The 20742-nt window shown below is 36.2% G+C and overlaps 1 protein-coding gene across 6 annotated transcripts in view; it reads left to right on the top strand.

Annotated features, from left to right (window-relative positions):
* Positions 1–20742, top strand: part of CCDC171 (coiled-coil domain containing 171) — a 157702-nt gene that overhangs the window by 46321 nt on the left and 90639 nt on the right. For 5 of the 6 annotated variants that reach the window (XM_042012695.1, XM_042012694.1, XM_042012692.1 and 2 more), the window contains exons 10-15: positions 1873–1975; positions 7858–7961; positions 10722–10811; positions 12647–12847; positions 14752–14919; positions 16819–17007. In XM_042012695.1, the coding sequence (XP_041868629.1) occupies positions 1873–1975; positions 7858–7961; positions 10722–10811; positions 12647–12847; positions 14752–14919; positions 16819–17007 (855 nt within the window). The remainder of the gene's footprint in view (positions 1–1872; positions 1976–7857; positions 7962–10721; positions 10812–12646; positions 12848–14751; positions 14920–16818; positions 17008–20742) is intronic. The other variant, XM_042012696.1, reaches the window with a different exon arrangement.

Raw genomic sequence — 20742 nt, 5'->3', positions numbered from 1 at the left:
AGATACAGTTAGCAAGTAAAGCACAGAAAAGTGGTGAAGGCTGAGTAGACTGGAACACACTGACTAAATTATGGTAAATAAACTAAACAAAATGGAAAAATTGGATGAGAAGATTGAAAAAAAATTCTCACATTTGACTTTTCCACAGGAAAATGTTTGTCTGGGAAGATTTAGTCTGACCTTCTCTGTGCTGGAGTATTTTATGTAAAAAGAGCATTTATTTTATTATGATGTTTTCATATTGTTGTATTTTCTTATTTTTAATTTGTGAGGTCTTGGAGATGATGTAAGTACCTGAGAGTAAATTAGTTTAATGTGCTTGCATCCCATAAAATATTTTTACTGGATCTCAGCATTTACAAGCTCTATTTATATAGATAATTTTATGGAGTAGGAATTAAACCTTGGCTATTTTTCAATATATAGAAGTGACTTGGAAATTCTTTATGAAGTGTAGTACAAACTCTCACACAAGGAAAAGTGTGTAAATGCTACAGGGGACCTAACACTGAAATACACATATGAATAATATATTAGTTGATATACAGTACATATAATTAAAATTGAAAGAGTAAAGCAAATTTATAAAATATTTAAACTGAATAGTGAAGAACACTGCAGAGAATTAAACGCATTTCTTGGGTTTTTTTATCCTGACAGTTATATGCTACCAGTATGTAGCAGTTTTCCTGGAGAGGATGTTTCCCACACATGAGAAATTGCCTGGGTTCTTTGACATGCAGTGAAGCATAACTAAAGCAACAGTTTCTGGATGTGATAAAAAACAGTAGAATTTTGCTCAATAAAAAAGGTTAACTTTCCATTACCAAGTAGAAATGGGAATTACCCAAACAGGTGTTAGAATTTAGAATGGAAATAAATTGAGCAGTTGAAAGTCATGAGACATCTTTGACCATAACCTTTGTCATAAGAAAATCGTGAAGTTATTTAAATCTAGTTTCCTCTTGAATTGGGGTGGGGGGTAGGGATGGTTGGTTTTTGTTTATTTTTGCTGCTTTTGGGTTTTCTAAATTGCTGAGGTATATTACTTTTTGTCAGTCAGCAGCTAAAATCATACATTTCCTTGAGACATCAAAACTACATATACCCAAAAGGTCTTGTCTGGAATTATTGGATGCATGTCTTTGAAAACTGCAAGTTATAATATCAGATATAAATTGAAGGAATGATTTGGTATAGTCTTTCTATTGTAGTGATTTAAAAAATCTGCTGTAGTTCTTTTCTGGCCTCAAAAAATTTGGTGTCTAGATTTGAACAATAGACTGCACTTAGTGGATAGCTTTCTTTAAGAAAATTCAGTGATGGGGGCTGAAGAACTGTGTAGCTTTATGTTCCATGCATAAGGATGAGTTTTTGGTATTGAAGAAATCCCTATCTAGCATGGAAGATATTAACAATTGAAGTAGGCAGGTTTGCAATGAGAATAGGTGTGGGATTTGACTGAGTGCCAAATCATGGATTTCTAGCCTGTCTGCCAGTAGTTTGGTGTCTTTCTGAATGCCCTTGTAGGGTATAACAATAGATTTCACTGCTTGCATAGATGGACAGAATTTAATGTCCATTAAGGTACTTCTAAAGCAGAAGATTATGAAGACTAAGTTTTTGTACAACCATCTTTTGTTTTTCTTTTGAAGTCCTTTAGTTTTATGTTGTGTGTTACAGGGTTCTGTATTACTTACTTGTTATGTCATGTTAGATCTCTTGGCTCAAGAAAAGACATACAAAGAAATATAAGAGAAATTTAAAGAGGAATAAGTATATCATTGTGATGTGTACTTCTTCTGTTTACTTATTTTAATGTGTTCTCTCCCTGCCCCCTCTTGTCTTGTCTGTTCCTCCTGTCAAATAAAGGCCAAGAAACACCAGGTCTTTCTAACAGAGACGTATGAAAACAACATGAGAGAGCTGGAGTTACTCTTGGACAGCTTTGCTATGTCAGGCCAGCGGACAGCAGGTTAGTTGAAGGTATAAAATGACAGATGCATCTGTCAATGTTCCAAAGTCACTACATTGTGGGAATTCTGCAGATGCCTCTTGCATTCCCTCTTCTCAACATGCTTTGATTTGATGACATGATAAGAGCAGTTCTCACAGCAGTCAAATGGCCTTGCTAGCTGAGAAAGGGTGACGGATTGTGGACCTGCTGTTGTCAGCCCAGAGCTTGATTTACAAATGCTGGGGTGTATATGATCGGTCAGAAAAGGGCTCACTTGCTGTGCTCTAAATCCAACTGAGAAAAAAGTCCTTACAGTATACCTGCAAAGGGAACAGATGTTTTGCCTGAACTGAGCCAAATTCTGAGGCAACCTTCAGCAACTTAAAGGTCATATATTCAAAAAGGTTGTGTAGGACACATGATGCAACACAATACTTTTTACAGTTGATTGTGGACCAGTACTATGTTACATTCATTTAATCTCATACAGAACAAATATTTCTCTGTTTTCATTAAAATTAATTGTAAGTCCCTGGTTGTCACTCTGCTACCTGGCTTTACATATAATTTTTGTATCAGACTCAACAAACTGCTGCCTAGTTAGACATTTGAAATAGTGGCTAATGTAAACAAGATGAACTTTAACATCAAGCTAGTGATTTATTTTAAAGCTGAAAATTGAACACTTTTAAAAATCTTCATTTAAAACTGTAATTCCTGTTAGAAAAATTATATACTAGACATAAAATGCTTCAAATTTACAGTGAAAGTAAACTGGAAGAAAACAAGTAAAATGTGGCTTACAGAGCAAATGGGTTTATTTTATGTATATTGTGCTATGTTTTTGCATTTTTTAGCAACGACAGACATAAATGTTTTGTTAAAAACATTATTAAATGAAGACACATATTTTTGTGTCGTCACAAAATGACTTTTTTTAGGGCCTGCTGCTGTTAAATTTCAGTAAGGAAACAACTTCTTGGGATTTCTCTTGTCATTAAAAGGCAAGCCTTGATTCTGTGTTGTATTGATTTCCTTGCATAGGCTATATGATTTTTTTGTTTTGGAGGTGGTATCAGTTTTATTCAATAATTATAAATGTAATTTCAATGATAGTACCTGTAGGTTTACAGTTGAAAATCTCTTTAAGACTGTATGTTTCCCACAGTTTTGCAAAGTTCCACGTGCTCAGAGAGACTTAAGAAACTCCTAGGGGAGCTGGATGCTGCTGCCAAAGTGCAGTTTCCAAAGCAGCAATTGTCTTTTGGATTGTAAACCTTGCTGAGAACAGCTTTCACTTGTTTCTATATTAGAAATTCAATAACAGTACCTTCAGTATTAATTTGCTTTGTTAGAGGTAAACTTTAAAAAATTAATTTAAAGTGATCTTTTTTTTTCAAACTTCAGCATCTCTGAAGAGGCTCTTGAGGCAGATAGTAAAATTTAGTTTTGCAGTGGATTGACTGAGTCTTCACAGCTAATATTAAAATAGACATCGACTAAGACATTTGTTCTACATATTTGCTATGCTTCTAAGTTGGAAACTTAATTTTTAATGCTTTTGCATTATTATATTATTCCTCTGGTGTAGTTACAAATTTTTGTATCTAATAGTATTTATTAAAATTTAAAAAAATGGTTATTATATTTGAAATGGGAATGCCTAGGTGCCAATAAAAGTTAAAATCTTAAACAAATCTTTGTAGTCTAATTACTAGATGAGGGGCTATATGAGCCGCAGCTGACCAGGCAGTCTTCTTGTTGTGGTCAACTTTGAACTCAAGGGATTAGGAGATCTACTTAAAAATCTGTCATTATTAAGATCCAACACTAAAGATCCCGCCCCTTAATTCAAGTGCCAGTTAGACTGAGATTTTTAGGCTATATAGTAAAGAGAAGATAAAACTATATTTTTAAGATCATGTCATAGGTTGACACTGGGCTGATGCCAGGCACCCGTGAAAGCTGCTCACTCACTCCTCTCTGCAGCTGGACAGAGAACAGATAATTTAACGAAGGGTTCATGGGTTGTGGTAAGGACCAGGAGAGATCCCTCAGCAAATCCCATCATGGGCAAAACAGGCTCGACTTAGGGATATGAAGTGAACTTACTACTAACAAAATCAGGGCAGGATAATGAGAAGTAAAATAAGCCCTTAAAAAACCACCTTCCCCCAACCCCTCCTCCTTCCAGCTCTACCTCCTACCCCAGTGGTGCAAGGAGACAGCGAATGGGGGTTTTGGTCAGTTCATCACTCGTGGCTTCTCCCGCTGCTCAGGGAGAGGGGTCATTCCCCTGCTGCACCCTGGGGTCCCTCCCACGGGAGACAGATCACTGAAAACTTCTCCAGTGTGGCTCCATCTCATGAGCAACAGCTCTGTGTGACCTGCTGCAATGTGAGTCCATCCCACCAGCAACAGTGCTCCCCAAAGTGCTGCGGCATGGGTCACTCTTCCACAGGGTGCAGTCCTCCAAGGACAAGCTGCTCCAGCCTCTCTCCACCGGGTTTTCCACTGGATCACAGGCATCCACTGGCTGTGGTGGGACTCCACCACAGGCTGCAGGTGGATCTCTGCATCCCCCGTCATCCTCCATGGGCTGCAGGGGCACAGCTGCTTCACCATGGTTCTCACAAGCTGCAGAGGAATCTGAGCTCCGGTGCCTGGAGCACCTCCTCCCCCTCCTTATCCACTTGGTGTCTGCAGAGTTGTTCCTCTCACTTGTTCTCACTCCTGCTCCTCTGTAGTCACAATTAAAACTGTGCCACAACCTTTGTTTTGATTTATTCTTAAACCTGTTATCACAGAGGCGTTACCATCATTTCTAATTGGCCCAGCCTTGGCCAGTGGCACATCAATCTTTGGAGCCACCAGGGATTGGCTCTGCTGGACATGGTGGAAACTTCTGGCAGCTTCTCACAGAAGTCACCCCTGAAGCACCCCCACTATCAAAAACCAGCCCACGCAAACCCAATAGAGATTAAAACCTAAAGAGTTTTAGAAAGCTTTTCTTTTCTTTATACATTTCAAAATAACAAGCCTAAATCCATGTGTTCTTCTTTTCCAGCGACCTTTATAAATTTTCCACAGCATCGTTATTCTTATTGGTCCATTTGCATGATTTCACTTTGTATCTTTTCAGTTCATCATATTTTGCAGTTATTCAACAGGGTATGTTCTTCGGAATGTTTGTATTCAGGAAAAAAGTAATTGCGGTTGTAGTAATCTGAAAAAAAAGTGAAATGAGTGCAAAGTTCTGAGAGTGTTATCTGCTTTGATAAGCATCACCATTTAATACAGGCCACCAGTACTGTTTTGGTCAAAAATCTAAAACACAGTACCATATGAGCTGCTATGAAGAAAATTAACTCTTTCCTACCCCAGCCCAGTACAGCTAGCAGAAAGTCCAAAACATCAGGTTTAAGAGTTTATTCACTTGTATATGTCTGTTAGACTGCTGTGGAACTTGGCATTTTCCCAAAATTCTCCCCTCAAACTCTTGGGCAATACTGGGCGTACACATCAAGTATTGGGTTGGGTTTTCTATCTCATTGCTGACATGGTGCCTCTGCCACAACAGAGTGCATTTGGATTACATTGCATGTCTCCTGCATAGTTGTACGAAGACAGACAATATTTGTGCAGCATTAAAGCCATAGGCTTGTTTTCAGCTAATGCAGATAGGCTGAATGTGGTATTCCTGTTGGTAGATTGAGCTGCCTAGAAATAAGGTTACAGCAAAGGCAAGGAATGGCAGCATGGAAAGTTTACTGGCAAAATTCTAATTTTGGCAAACATGATGTTGATGACAGCATTGCAGATTGGGACTTAAAAAATGAAAACACATTATTTAGATATCTTGACAAAAAGTATGGCATGGAAGATAACTCTTAAATTGACCTAATAGGTATTATTTTAAACTGAATGACAATTGTGTGTTACCATTTCTCTAGAGCTACAAGTATGAAAAAATAGTTTTTATCTTTTTCTGTGCAACAAGATCAATGCAGAAGGTTCCTATAGTGGGTAGTAGTGAGAGGTTGGTCTTGTACTTGAGAAGACTGGATTAGAGCTCTGTGCAAGGCTATAGCTGTGGTTAAGTGATAAAAATTATAGTGAGGTGTCACTTGTCGCTTTCTTCAATGTGAAATCTGAGCTTCTCAAAAAAGATCAGATTTTGTTAATTTTTCTTAGATTGATTTTAAGTGTAACATTGTTATTTGGGACATCTCTAGGATTCATAGGGCTCCTGAGTGTCATTAAGAAGATCATGCTTTTCCCTCTGTAGACTTTTTGAAACTGTGGTAAGTAGGTGGAGTGGCTGATAGGACAGGGCAGGGGTCTGTCACTGGGGTGTGCATGCTGTAGAGCAGATCTTGCTCTTATTACTGAAAGCAATCTTGCAAGTATGTGTTGCTTTGAGTGTAACGCCTAGTCCAGTCTGAATAGCACTCTATACTTTCTGGTGTTACCAAACGTTGGAACAGAAGAGGCTAAGTAATTGAAAGAATTTCCAGAACGGAAGTTGGCAACACTTTCTGACCTGTGCACTTATGTAAGTTTTCCACTGAGTTCTATTGGTGCATAATGTGTAGCGTACAGGAGAAATCTCATCATTTTAATACAATGCCTTAGTAGAATGTTGTTCTTATTAGATTACTCTAATTATAGAATTCTTAAAAAATACTCATCCTGCAAGTACGTAAGTACACCTCCTCTAGCTGATAAAGTTTTATGGAGAGACAAAGAAAAGGCTCAGGCTTTAGTATCTGATTTGACTTTATGAGCCACTTTGTGTAAATTGCTTAATGACACTGGTGATAAACACGTGTATCATTGTTTAGCCGTGATGGGAGTTATGACAGTTTAGCCTTCCTGGATTTCAAATGCCACAGATTTATTCACTATTGCAAAATAAGGCTGCTATTAGAGTTGGTAAAGTTAGTTTTTCTTATAGAACATATTAAAACTTGTGGAAAAGTTAATACTATAATTTGTTACCAAGTAAGTTATAAATGCTTCTTAGGAATATAAATAATGCTGAGAAGAATGATCTGTCAGTAACCTGGTATTGTGGTGTAACACCAGGAAAAAAAAAAGTTTCTTCTTGGAAACTGAATATCAGCTGACGTTTTGTGACCTCTCGGTCAATACAGTGTTGGTTTGCTTTCTTGGCACATTGTTCTATGCACTTTGGACTGGTCAGACTTGTTCATATGTCTCTAATCAAGGCAACAAGATCAGAAGTCTTCATCTCAAGGTTTAATAAATATGTTTAGTGTGTATATAATGGAGATATCAGATTTGTAATTGAACTGTTATGTAGGACTCTTCAGAGAGATAATTTTTTTTTATTATTTCCTTTGGAATGAAGTTCAAGATAATTTAAAACGTTTTAAGTCCTCTCCAAGCATAACATAATCATGTGATCTTTGGCTCGGTAAGGCTTTAAGTAAATGAAGTACTGCATTATTATATGCATGCTTAGTCACAACAGCAAAATAATGTCAGGAAAAGTGTAACATTCTTAACTTTCAGACAAGATGTTTTTCAAAGTATGTAATTGTGTGGTTTTGAAGTTGGCTTATCTGACTGAATGACACAGGCTTGACCACGGTAGAAATAATATGTGAGACTGCATACCAAATGCATTAGGTATAAATATAACCCAGAATTTACAGTTCTATATCTTGTATTAAAGCTTTTATACAAGTGTCTTTCAGCTATATTTGCTGTTAAAGTGTGGCTATACGGCTGTATCTCTCTTGGCAAACAAGGCTGCTCTTCAGTGTTCTGTGTTGTCACTGAAGCCCTAACTAATTCTAATACCATGCATCCAGGGTGAGTAGTTTTCTCTCTGTGGCTTTCAGGCTTAATTTTCATTCCGTGTTTTCCTTCAGGCACTTGTGAGGACAAAGATAAACCTCTGAGCTGCTCTGTCGTTGAGACTTTGAGGTGTACCTTGACAGCTTACCAGAACAAGCTGGAAGATACGTCTAATGAGGTAACACTTGCAATGTTTGGCTCTCTATGTATTGCATTTGGCCTGCAGCAGTACATACGCTTTGCTTGTAAAAAAGGGCAGAAGAGTGGGAATGTTGAGTTGACAGCTTCAAGTACACCCAAGAAAAAATCTGTCACTACTATTTCTCTAAGCTTGCCCTACAGTGAAGTTTCACTTACATTTGTGGGGACTGGGAGAAGAGTTTTTTGTCTTTCTAGTTTAATTTCGTTTTCTGGTTCAACCTTTCGGGGTTATTTTCAAAAAACATTTAGGATAACAAACCATTCATATATAGGATTTTAGTTAAAAGATAATGATCTGTGTGTGGCAGCATATACTGCAGTGTTCCTTAATACACAATGGTTGAGCGTCAATAGTCATTGCTATCAGTTATGTAAATGATCATACTCCCCTCTACTTTTAAAACCGGTACAATTTTCTGAGGAGAGTGTGTTTTGGATGGAATCTCTTTGGGAGCTATTTTACAGTAATTTCAATTAAAATAGGACTGTTAAAGTACTGTCTTTAAGTTATCTAAGAAAGTAATGGAAATATTTCACTTTTGGGAATCTTACCCTTGGAAAAATCAGATGTTTTTCATGCAGTCCTACTATCCTTTTGTATCACTGACTGAGAAGTTACAGTGTTGCATTTATTTTGTTGTGTGTTTTGCTAGTGTGACAAAATTACTCCTCTTGAGTGTAAATGTTTTATTAATTTATAGCTTTGAAGGCTGTAGAAAGAAGTTAGCTGCACCATTAAAACTTTTTGTACAAACTTGTGATTAGTCTTTGAATAAAATTGGCAAATACAAAAAGGCAAGGTGTGATAAGATTGTAAAAATGCCAGCACTCTATTTCATTTCTAGGTTTTGTCTTTTGTTTTGACAAATGCATAGTCTAGCTAGTCAGTCAACACATTAAAAAAATTAAAAAAAAAAAAGAAAAGTTTATCAGCTTTGCCCCTTTTATTGGGAGAAGAACAGTCTCCCACAAGACCTTTGAGTTTGTTCAAGGGGCACAAAAAGAAGTGACCATGGAAACAATTATACTTTTTAAACAGCAAGCGCTGTTAAGTCTCTCCCAGTGAGATAAGAGAACTGATGTGTACAGTCATTATAAAACTCTTCTGAGACCCAAGTCTGGAAGCTGAAGAGTAACTAGGAACATATTACCCACAGCGAATTGTTATTTGGGAGGAGGAGCACCACATGATAGGCAGCACAGTTGAAAAGTCGACTCAGCAGGCTTTGGCTTAGTGATGTGCTTTGTTGTGAAACTGTGCCAGAGACAGCAGTGGGGAGACCAAGGGGGTGGCTTCTAAGAAAGCAAAGAGAGTGTTCTGACAGAAAGAAGAATGAACTGTCAAGGAAAATAAATCGCAAGCAGAGCAGGACCAACAGATGACCTGCCACAAGACTTCCCAGTAGGACTGTGTGTGACTGACCCTGAAGTTGTCATATGGAGCCAGAGATCACTGAGCATCTTCGTGGTGCACAGAAAGGGCAGTTCTCTGTCCTTCTTGATTACCCCTGCCCCCACAGAGAATGCTGCTTTTGGCTTTTTATGTGTGAGATATGTTTAATAATAAAACTTTTTAATAATACAATAATGCACAAGGGGACTATGAAGGGCACTCTGCAATAAACCCAGGATGTTTTAATACACAATAGGAAGGGTTTTAGTAAGCAACACAACAGTAAGCAAATATTAGTGCTTTTCCTTATAAAAAGATTTTCAACAAGATCCCACATACTGATGTATTTATTAATGTAGGTGTACACCTGTATTTATATGTGAAATATGCTGGTAAACTTGTCATGTTTCATCTTTATCTTACTATGTTAAACTTAGATGAAAAGATCTAGTTAATTTGTGTGACTGAAAGGTGTAGAAATGTTTTGGGATTTGTAGGTAACTAGCTTTTCACTTTCTGTATAGTGCAGACACCAGAATATGTTTGGGAAGAGGGAAAAGGCTAGTAAACCAATAAAAAGACTGGAAATATCCCAGTAGCATTCTTTAATTTACTATAATTATTTCTAAGGGTACTGCCAGGTTCCCTGACATCAAAATATAAAAATAAACATATGATTTCAAAAGTAATTAATAAATTTTGTAAATGGGGTATTCTGCTTCTGAGTTGCTCCTTAAATATCAGACATTAGCAGTATCATCATATAAACAGAGATACAGATTATTTTGATAAGTTGTTATCCTTTTCGAAAGTAGACAGTGAAGCTGGTACACATTATGGTACCTTGGTACACATTAAGCAACCTCTGGGGTGGTTGCTTTTAACCCTACAGTAGTCACTGTGCCTCTTTGGAACACTGCTGCTGTTTACAGTATGAGAGTACTATCCAGTGCTCAGTAAAGAACCATGCTTGTAGCTGGACAGTTTCTGCAAATGGCCACTGACTTGAAAACTTATTTTCTCAAACCACTCCCCAGATCATTATCTGAATTTATTACGCTTTCAAGTGCATTTCAGAGTCTGTGTTTCTGTCAGATGTTTTGAGAGTTAATAGGATAGGTAAGAGTGGACTCAGTTTGGGGTTCTTTTAAATCATTATAAAAGTTATTTAGTGCTTTTGTAATGGCATGTTATTTAGATTGTATGGCATACAAAAGCTGTTCGATGAATTGAAATAAATGTTGGTTTTTAACTTTTATATACAAAATTCTTCCTTTATATTATATTGAATAGATCACTGCAGTCTTTCTGTAAAAGCCTGCTTGACTTTCATATTTTTCACAGCTTGAGAAAACGAAGGCTTTGTGTAAAAAGATGACAAAAGAACTTGAGATATCTGAGGAGAAAATGTGTGCTTTAAGACAAGACCTTAAGGTATGGTTTAATGAATTTAGCATAAAATTTGTAAGTTCTGCAAAAGGTATCTTTCTGGATTAAAGGTATCTTTTTTTCTTATCAGAGTAAGTCTCTATATCATTGTATTCCATTGAGCAAATGAGTTTACCTTTGCAAGTTTGTGTGAAGCCATGCTGCTTTATTCTGCTTACCACTATAGGCTACATAATTTCAATGATTGCACTTCTGAAATAATTAAAATACATTTATGAATTAGCAAAATATTGTTTTATATTGAAATCGGTAACAGTAATTTTTTTGTTTAACTGTTTTTCTCAAGAAAAGTAAAGGGAGTTTAATTACCTCTGTGCATATGAAGGTCTATTTTATTAAAGATGTCTGTTCTTTTGTTAATTTTTTTTCTTTGTGTTTATCCGAAAGGTCAATGCATGTAATGCATCAAGTTGTCTTTAACAGCTGTAAAGTGTGCAGCATAAAATTTCTTAGAGTAAAATTTACCTCAGATAAAAACACTTGAGAATTCTTTCCTTTAGTTTTGGAACAAAATTTTTTTTTCTGTTTTTGGCTGACACCACTTTTGTAATGTCTTGTCTGGTTAAATCAATAGCCAAGTGAGTGAGCAAGTCCTGAGGTTGTGTTTTAACTTAATTTCCCAACTAGTAGTGTATTGTATTACTGCCAAAATAGAATGTCTGTAAACCCAGTGTTTTTCAGATTCTTTTGCTGAGAATAGGCTACTTTGTGGTTTTATGCAGTGTTCTTCTGTAACATTCGTTGAATCTTCACATTAATGAATACTTGCACATGGTGTGTTCTTATCTGTTCTGAACTTTCTTTACTAATTTATGTTCAGAAGATTTAGGACTTCTGCTTCTGTTACAGCACCTTTTTAACTCACCTAAGATTTTTGCAACCCTTTGCAATACATACTTGTATTCTTCATGCAAAAACTGAGCTTGCTACACACAGAGGGTACTGGTTTTTATGCAATATGCCAGTTTTCAATCTCTCTAAATTTTTGGTAATATTGTATAGATGATCAAAATCTAGATCTAGTCTGAAAGCATTTGTGTTAGAAATTTAACATTAATATTTTTATGTTTTTATTTAGAAAAATAAAACTTGTCATTTTCTGATGAATTTGATAGTATCTTTTGTATGAATTTATGATCTATGAAGCTATGATTTTGCGAAAAATAAACAATGCTTTCAGTTTGACCTTTTGCAAACTTTAGCAGTGCTGGAAAGCCGGTGTATCTGCACAACATTTTGGCTCAAAAGGGGTAGCGTATTAAGTTCTTTGTTTACCTGGTGAGATCTTGGTGCTGGTAACATAATGGTATTTATGACCATTTCTGATTATTACTTACTTCCCATGGTCAAGCCTCCAAAGAGAGTCTTTCACATTTTTTTAATCTTGCGTATAAAGACAATGGACAACTGCAGCTGTGTTGCTTACAGAGTCAGCTGTAACAGATCAGGGATTCACTTAAGAAAATAATGTATCTTTTCAATAGGTCTGAGAGCTTTGCACTCTGCAGAGGATAAGTTGTGTTCCTGTGTTTTGCATCACATTTGTGGGGGTAGAGGGGACTGTGAAGATCACTGCATCATGGAGCCTTTACCTGTCAGAGATGGATTTCCAATGCTGTCTAGTTGCAAGCTGTGGAAGAGGCCTATTGTCAATTTTGAAATTCTGTTCTTGAGAGATACTGTCCACCTAGCCTGGAGTCTTGTGAATGCATGTGGTTGTATGACTGTTTATTTCCTCAGATGATGAGCACTTGACTAAGGTAGCATTTTATAAAGTAAAATTTATACCAACCTTTCTGTTACATTACTCTGTTTTACAGGAAGCTCAGGGTACCATGGCTGATGCCAATAAAGAGTTAAACCATCTGCACACTAAGTGTGCAGACAGAGAGACTTTAATAGAAACTTTAAAAATGGAACTACAGGATGTACAGCAATGCTGGGAGAAAGAGCAAGTACGTGCCGCAGAATCTGAAAATGAAATCCAGAAGCTTACCAGGGCTTACCAGAAGGATATGGAGGTATTACTAAAGACAAGATGACTGTCAAAGAGTCTTTATTTAATCTCAGCTTTATACATTTACATACATCAGATGGTTACTCTTAGTCTTAACAGATTTATCCCTAAAATATGATTTTAAGATACGTATTTTGAAATATGCGTTTAATATCTACAAGATCTCAGGACATATTGGTTCTCCTTTCTTCTGTATCAGAACTAATAGCTTAATCATTCCAGTATTTTGAATTTTTGAAAAAAGTTTATTTAAAAAGCTACGCTTGACGAACAATTATTTCTTTCTTTCAAAATAAAAAAGTTAGCAGAAATGTTTTACAACTGAAACATGTAATAGTGTTGTTATCATGTGTTAATTACTGATCCACATGGCAATTGATAGATAGCAAATATGGAATTGAGGTAGATTTGCATGCATGGCACAAAACCTAGAAATTCTTATTTTTTATCTCTTAGCTAATTGTGGTGTGCTATGTGTGGGAATGGGTCCACAATGTCTTATTTCAGAACTATTATCTCTCTTCTTATATGTATTAACAGATGTTAATTTTGTTGCTTTTTCCGCCCAATAAAGCGGTTCTGTACTAGCAATGGCAATGATATACTTGTAGATGTTGTGCATATTGAGCTCATTACTTCCACAAATTTGGACATGGATGCCAACTGAGTAAAAAGGAAACATTCTTTCCACCTCTTTTACAGTCTGGTATTTAAATGGGGTCCACATGAAGCAGCTGGAATTGTTACACACATCAGATAATGATTAAAGTGAAGGAAACGAAGTCTGGCTATATTGTAAAGTCAGCATGTCTACAACCCTGTGGTTGCATTCAACATGTGTGAATTGATTTGGGGTCTTGGAATCCTGTTTTTCATGCCAAATGGATAATTATCATGCTAGTTTTATCACAGCTCAAACAAAAATGTAACGATGGTGGTGCACTGGATTTTCCTTGGGGAATTTGTAGTTCTGTTAGATACAAAGTTAAAATAAACTAAACTACAATTTCTTTTTAGTTGCCTAAAATACTATGAAATAATTGTGAGAAAATGCACCTAAGTGTAATGGAAAGGGCTCAGAAAATCCCTAGTTTCCCATCTCGACCATCCGTAATTTCTTAATGTAAAACCTCAACCAAGGCCCCTGGAAAACAATGGGAACCTTTGCAATGGTTTACAGACTTTGTTCTTGTGACTTTTGAGATACAGCTTGCTATTGTTGTCTTAATCAAAGTTGTTAAGTTGCCTATATGTGCTAAAAGCATTAAGAGTAGAATTTCTATGGCATGCTGTTGTTGCTAAAGTTTATTTATTACTTGCATCAATTTATTATACTACTGACTAAAATCAGTGTAAATGAATGAGGTATGGCTTGTGGAATTTAACTGATGCAGATATAAGCCTATTTTGTCTGGCCATTTAGTCTCATACATAATCCATACAAAAACAATTTTAGAAAGACTTTACAGTGATAGTTGTATAAATGGTGTGTTGTGCTGCCAAGCCAATCAGAGAATTTTCTGCATGCTCTGCAGTTGTTGCAAGTGGTACAGTTTGAATATAACTGAAAATGTTACCATAAATAAATAAATTGCACGTACTAATAGCATGGAATTTTTTATCTGTATCAGTTAGTGGCTGTGGTGACAGTAGTACTGTTCTGTAGTTATGTAATTTATTTATATATAGACAAATAATAGACAAATTTTGTAAAAACTGTTTTCTTACATTTGCTTCAATATGTATGACTGCAAATATTAGCAATTGAAGAATTTTGAAAAAGGTTTGAGAATGAGCTGTATGGGCTTTTATTCACTGATATGTAGTTCATTTTACTGCCCATGTGATGCATGTCTTTCAATTCTAACACTGTTCAGATACAACATGTAATTTTTCCTTTTGTTTCAGGAGAAACTAACCTTCCTTCATAGCTTATACCAGCATTTGATAGCGGGCTGTGTGCTTATAAAACAACCAGAAGGCATTCTAGATAGATTCTCTTGGCCTGAACTTTGTGTAGTCTTGCAGGAGAATGTTGATGCCCTGATCTCAGACCTCAACAGGGCTAATGAGAAGGTAAGTGTCCTTAGGCACCAGCTACCTCTATTAAATTCAGTGACATTTGTCCACATCGCAGTATCATTAAAAAGGACTGACATTCATCTTATTTCAAAAAGAATTTGGACGTTAATAATTCAATACCATTAATTATGGCTTGTCTACAACTCAGTTTGATGCCATTGCTGTGGGCATGTAAATGTGACTGAAGTCTGTATGAAGTCTCTAAGCTCCACTTTCAGTGCAGGACATGCTAATAGTACTAGCCAATATTAGCCACAGGGACCTAATTAAAAGAAAATAAATTAATCTTACTGATGAAGCAATTCAAAGAACTTAGTCATTTACACTAATAAAGCAAGTCTTTATTTTACCATAAAACAGAAACAAAATGCACTTACTCTAGGAATATAATCCTTAAACTATGTGTTTATTATTCAGAGGTACTATTTGAAAGAGTGACAGTGTATTTTTTTCATTTAATTGTAATTCGTGGACTATGAATTGTATTCAGAAACATGAATAGAAATTACCTATTTTTATAAAACATGTCAATATTTGCTATAGGGAGGAGCTGTACTTTTTGGAATTATTTTGATGTAAGTAATCTTATGTGGCCTTTCTCTCAAGAAATCCCCGCATTTTTAGGAAAGAAAAGACTTTGTTTTTAAATAAATTAAACTGATTCTGCAGACTAACATATGACAGTCTTTAAGATTTCAGTTCGTTTTCTGCCTCTGTTGATCAGATCAGTCCTAAGACTAGTACAGCAACTCCAGAACTTGTCTGCGCTGACATTTTTTGAGACATAGTAAGGGGAAATCTTCTTTTGACATTTCTCATCTTCTGGAGTGACCACTCTTCTGGCTTGAGTAAGATGCAGGGCTTCTTACAAGTGAATTGTTTTAACTCTGCCCGTCATTTAATAAATACCCCAGCAGTCATTTGGACCTACCCCCTTACTAAAGGGGATAGGATGCAATCTGGATTATGAACATTAAATGTACTTTTCTATTTTGTTTTCAAAGTAGAGGAGGAAAGGGAATGGAAGAGAAGGGAGTGAACATTATTGGCAGTGTTTGGGGATGTTGTGTCATATTGTTTCTTGCTTTTTAATTTAGTATGATTATTGATATTGACTGTGACATCTCTAGGGCTCTTATCATATACTTACGAGCTTTTAAGGGGTTTTGAGCAGTGTGTCACTTGTGTTGTACCCACTTTATTGCAAACAAAACTTTTGTCTTGAATTTCTCTGTGACCTATTTGAAAAGTAGCTTGCTGATACTCTCTAGTAATAAAGTGTAGGTGTTTGTATTTAAACATTATTGCTACCTTGATTCATTCCTCCACTTAGTTTGCATGGGAGCTCCAAAGTTATCCACAGAGTGAATCCATTTGTGCTTGTTAAAAGCAACTTCTGTATGCTAAAATGTCCTGAAATTCTTCTAATACTTAATAGTATCTGGAACATCCTGGGTTTCCACTAAAACAAAAAGTAAATTAAGGACTGTGTTTTTACTCATTATTTGCAATTCTTGCAAACTTCTAAAGGACTGGTATACTCAGATTGGTACTTTAGCAACACAAGATTTAATGCACTTGTGCAAAAAAAAAAAAAAAAAAAAAAAAAAAAAAAAAAAGTGTCCAGTTCAGGTTTTCAACAAAGAAAGCAACAAATATCTGCAACATGGTACAACAATGGCAAAACCGAATCCAATTTTTTGTTCACTTTTTTGCACAACTCAAGTTAATAATCTGTCATGAAAGGCTTTTACTTAGTTTTGATGAATATACTGAAGAAATTACAGTTTAGATTTTATGCTGGCATTGTCTGTGGTTAAACTGATATGTACAGTAAAGTAAAAAGGTGTTTAGAGAAGTAAAAGAATTTATTTTTAAATGTTTGTCACACAGATATCTCACCTAGAATATGTTTGTAAAAACAAGTCCAATACAATGAAGGAGCTTCAGCAGAGCCAGGAAGATGCTTTAAATAAAATGGCTGAACAGATGAAAGCACAGGCAAGCAGTTGGCAGAATGAAAAAAAGTATCTGGAACAGCAGTACGCAGGTCTCCTTGGGGAAGTTCATGCAAGGGCACAGGTATGGTGCTATGAACTTCTGATTTTTTTTTTCTTGTAAATATTTAATGGATTATTTCAGTAGTGTGAGCCCCTAACCAGTTTAAGGTTGTTTAAAATAAAAAAAAAAGCAAACTCCATGCTAGTATTAACTTCATTTGTAATAAGAAATAAATGTCTTTGTTAAAACATTCCAGAAGTGAATTGCCTAATTTGGTTTACAGTTGCTAGTGATTCTTTTTTTTGAGAATGTTAAGGCTGTAAGATTGAATTTGCTTGGTTTAAGAATTATATAGGGCAGCAGTGATTATTTTCAGTGTCATGCTTTGCAAATACTGTGTAGAGGTACAGTAATATGGTGTCATCTGGGGATAAATTTAGGTATATACATTCTGACCCTAAAAACCAATTAGCAGTTACATTGGTAGATTTCAACAGTATTAAAGGACTGTTACACAGATGCTACAGTGGGCAGTGGGTCAAAAGTTTAAAACTCTTGGCACTGATTGTTAGACAAATTATTTGCAATTTAAAATGTTCACTATTAATTCTACAACCACCCTTCACCATCTTTTCAATCACATTCATCTACATGTGTTTCAATTAAAAGTGTTGTGAAATTGAGGAAATAAGGTATGCCTTGTTACTTGTGACTGCCACCTGCAACTTACTGCATCTGAAGGATGCTGTATTTGACTCAGATTTTAGTCTTGGAAGTCTTTGTGTGCTGAAAAATGTATCTATGAAGTATTTTTTTGACAGAGCAATTATGGTGACTTCTTAGGATTGAGTTATAATTTTGTAGATGTTTTTTGCTTGATATTTACATTTCACATTGGATATTGATAAGGCTAGAAACATCACTATGAGCGGAATAAGTGACATCTAGGTTTATATTAAATTTCCCCAACTTCATGTAGTTTCAACTTATAGGTTTCATTTGCCAACAAAAAGAATGGTGGAATAAGGAAGCTTAATTGTAATTTTAAACATTACATTTCCTTCCTAAAGAAAAAGTGGAGTTACACAATTTAGATTACTTCCTCCTATGAATGATGGTTCCTACCTTTAAAAACTCCAATGTTTTGTGAAAAATAGGTGGTCTGCAGTACTGCACCATTCTTTGGGATGGTGCTGAACCTGCCAGTCTCTGCAGCTGAGTTGTATAGACAGCATGTAAAGCACGTACTGAAAAAGTGTATCTTTTTTGTGGAGGGCACATTAGGCATGTCTTTTGGAAAAAACTTCATCTGTCAGCTTGCTGTACGGGATTACTGAATCTCTAAAAGGAAAAACAATCTCTAAGGATGTTTTCCCTTAGAAGCATCTGGGCATGTTTTCTAACACAGGTTATGTAATGTCGGAGTGCTAGATGGTAGTTTTGTAATCTAGGTAGTGCAATGTCTGTATACACTTAGATGATTCAACAGTCTGTTTTCCGTCTTGTGTTGCAATTTGTCTTCCTTACCATTCAGTGTCAAACTGTAAAGAAGACAGTCTAATTTCTTCTCAATTTCCAATTTGTGACTGACTTTTGCAAATACCAAATTAAGCCTTTCCCTTCCTATCATCCATAGGGTCCATAAATGTCTACTGTTAGGGCTGTCCTAGTCCTGATTGCCCATTTTTCCTGGCTTAACTGTATTTTACCTATTGCATTTTGAGCCAGTTAGCCATATTTTTCTTCAAGATCGCTGCTTTGTTTGGTCAGAGGTGTGCAGACAGACTAATGTCATAGTCTTATTTCCAAAGGAAACAAGGAAAAATGTGCCACAAGTTACAGGATGTCTTCAAAGGATTTTTAAGATTTCTTAACTGCCAGTGATTACGTAAAGATGCAGAATGCAATAGTTAAATTTAATTATTTTAGCAAGCTTTATTCATTACATTTTATAAGAAACATATAATCAGTGCAAGTGGAATATAATTTGCCAGCATTTCATTGTACAGCTGAGGGTCTCCTCACTCTAGGACACTTATTCTAGCACTACAAGGAAACTGTAGCAATTTGCTACATTTTCCATCCAAAGATCTGAGTGTTAATTGCAAGCACTTTAGTGAAATAACCCCTTGTAGGGTTTAGTTCCATTCTGAAAAGGGAAGATGAGTGATTTTTGCTGTTCTGCATCAACCTAACGGTACATCATGGGATACTTCCTTTTATTTTTAACTTTGTCTTCAACCAGTGTTCCATGACTACTTCTCAATATTTTCTCCTCAGAGGTTCTGTGTTTTAAAAAAACTAAAACTTCTTTAGTTTTTCAAGTTGCTGATATGTGTGTGAAAGCAAACCATAGAGTGTCAATTCACACTCTCAAGAGTTAACAGAGAGCTCTAACTGCACAGCAGTATAAGTAATGTATCTTGAAAATTATTGTTTTGGTTTATTAGAACTGCAGTAGAGAGGGCTTTTCAGAATGGTCTCCTTATAATTAAACTGCTGGAAAATCTGGAGATTTTAGTGGCAATGACACTTGCTACTGCTTCTGTCCCCAGCCAGTACTGTTCAGGGTCCCTGGTTCCACAATAGGATCTATGAATGTTAATAGGTACTACTTCACAGCTGGTACTGTAGGTCAGATGGATGGTGTAATCAGAAAGCAGTTTTACTGTTTTTCTATAGGACAGAAATTCCCAGAGTAGCCTTATCACAGATCAGCAATAAACAAGACACTCTGTAGATACCACTCTTTGTCAGTGGTCTCCATGTTTGGAGAGTCAATGGAGCTTAAAATACATATCCTTTTTCTTTGCCTTTGGTAGCAGGAGTCTAGTCTTCTTGATTTGATAGTGTGCCATTTTGAAAATGTTACTATGCTGTTCCTTAGCCTCACACAAATTATTTATTATTTATAGTCTCACAGGAAATGTCCTCTGAATTTTAACTACCAGTTGTTGTTTGTTATAAAGACATTTATTAATCTGTCCCCATTTTTTGTGGCAACTGCTTAAAATAGAACGGTTTTATTCTGATATCCAAAAGAAACCGTATTGTAAGAGAAAAATTCTGTAACTACTTTAAAAATGTTAATTTCAACAGAAAAATAAAAGGTTTGCTAAACAGGAAAAGGAAAAAGTCCTCTGGGGAGAAGAAAGTGTTGGTTTTTTTTCTTGGTTGGAGGCCTTTTACAGCAAGGCAGCTGAATTAGATATAGGATGGGATATATTGCAATTGTATGAAAAGTCACTGCCATCAGTCCAAAGGGAGGAAGAGAAGTGTGTGTAACTATCCTGGTCCTGACCTACCAGATGCCTTTGGTAGGCATGTCTGGCCCATGTACTTAAAACACAGCAAAGGGAGGACAGGACTGTTGATGTTGTTTATACGTATAGATATATATACACACATTCAGAAAAATAAAATAGCTGAACTTTACAAATCACTGACTCACAGAATCAAAGAATGTGTCAGGGTGGAAGGGACCATAATGGGTCATCTGGTCCACCCTCCCTGCTCAAGCAGGGTCATCCTAGAGCACATTGTGCAGAATTGTGTCCAGATTGTTCTTGAATATCCTCAGTGAGAGAGACTCTACAACCTCTCTGAGAAATCTGTGCCAGTGCACTGCCAGTGCACAGTAAAGAAGTTCCTCCTCATGTTCAGGTGGAACTTCCTGTGCATGAGTTTTTGCCCACTGCCTCTTGTACTATTGCTTGGCACCACTGAGCAGGGCCTGGATCCATCCACTGACGCCCTTCCCTTAGATACTTTTAGACACTGATGAGAATCATGGAATTGTTAGGTTTGGAAGGGACC

Source organism: Corvus kubaryi, unplaced genomic scaffold, assembly GCF_017639235.1.
Source record: "Corvus kubaryi isolate FWS band 111438036 unplaced genomic scaffold, C.kubaryi_AGA036_p1.0 split1-37296, whole genome shotgun sequence".
NCBI lineage: Eukaryota > Metazoa > Chordata > Aves > Passeriformes > Corvidae > Corvus > Corvus kubaryi.
Note: the sequence above shows the minus strand (reverse complement) of the source record. Positions and strands in the feature narration are given on the sequence as shown.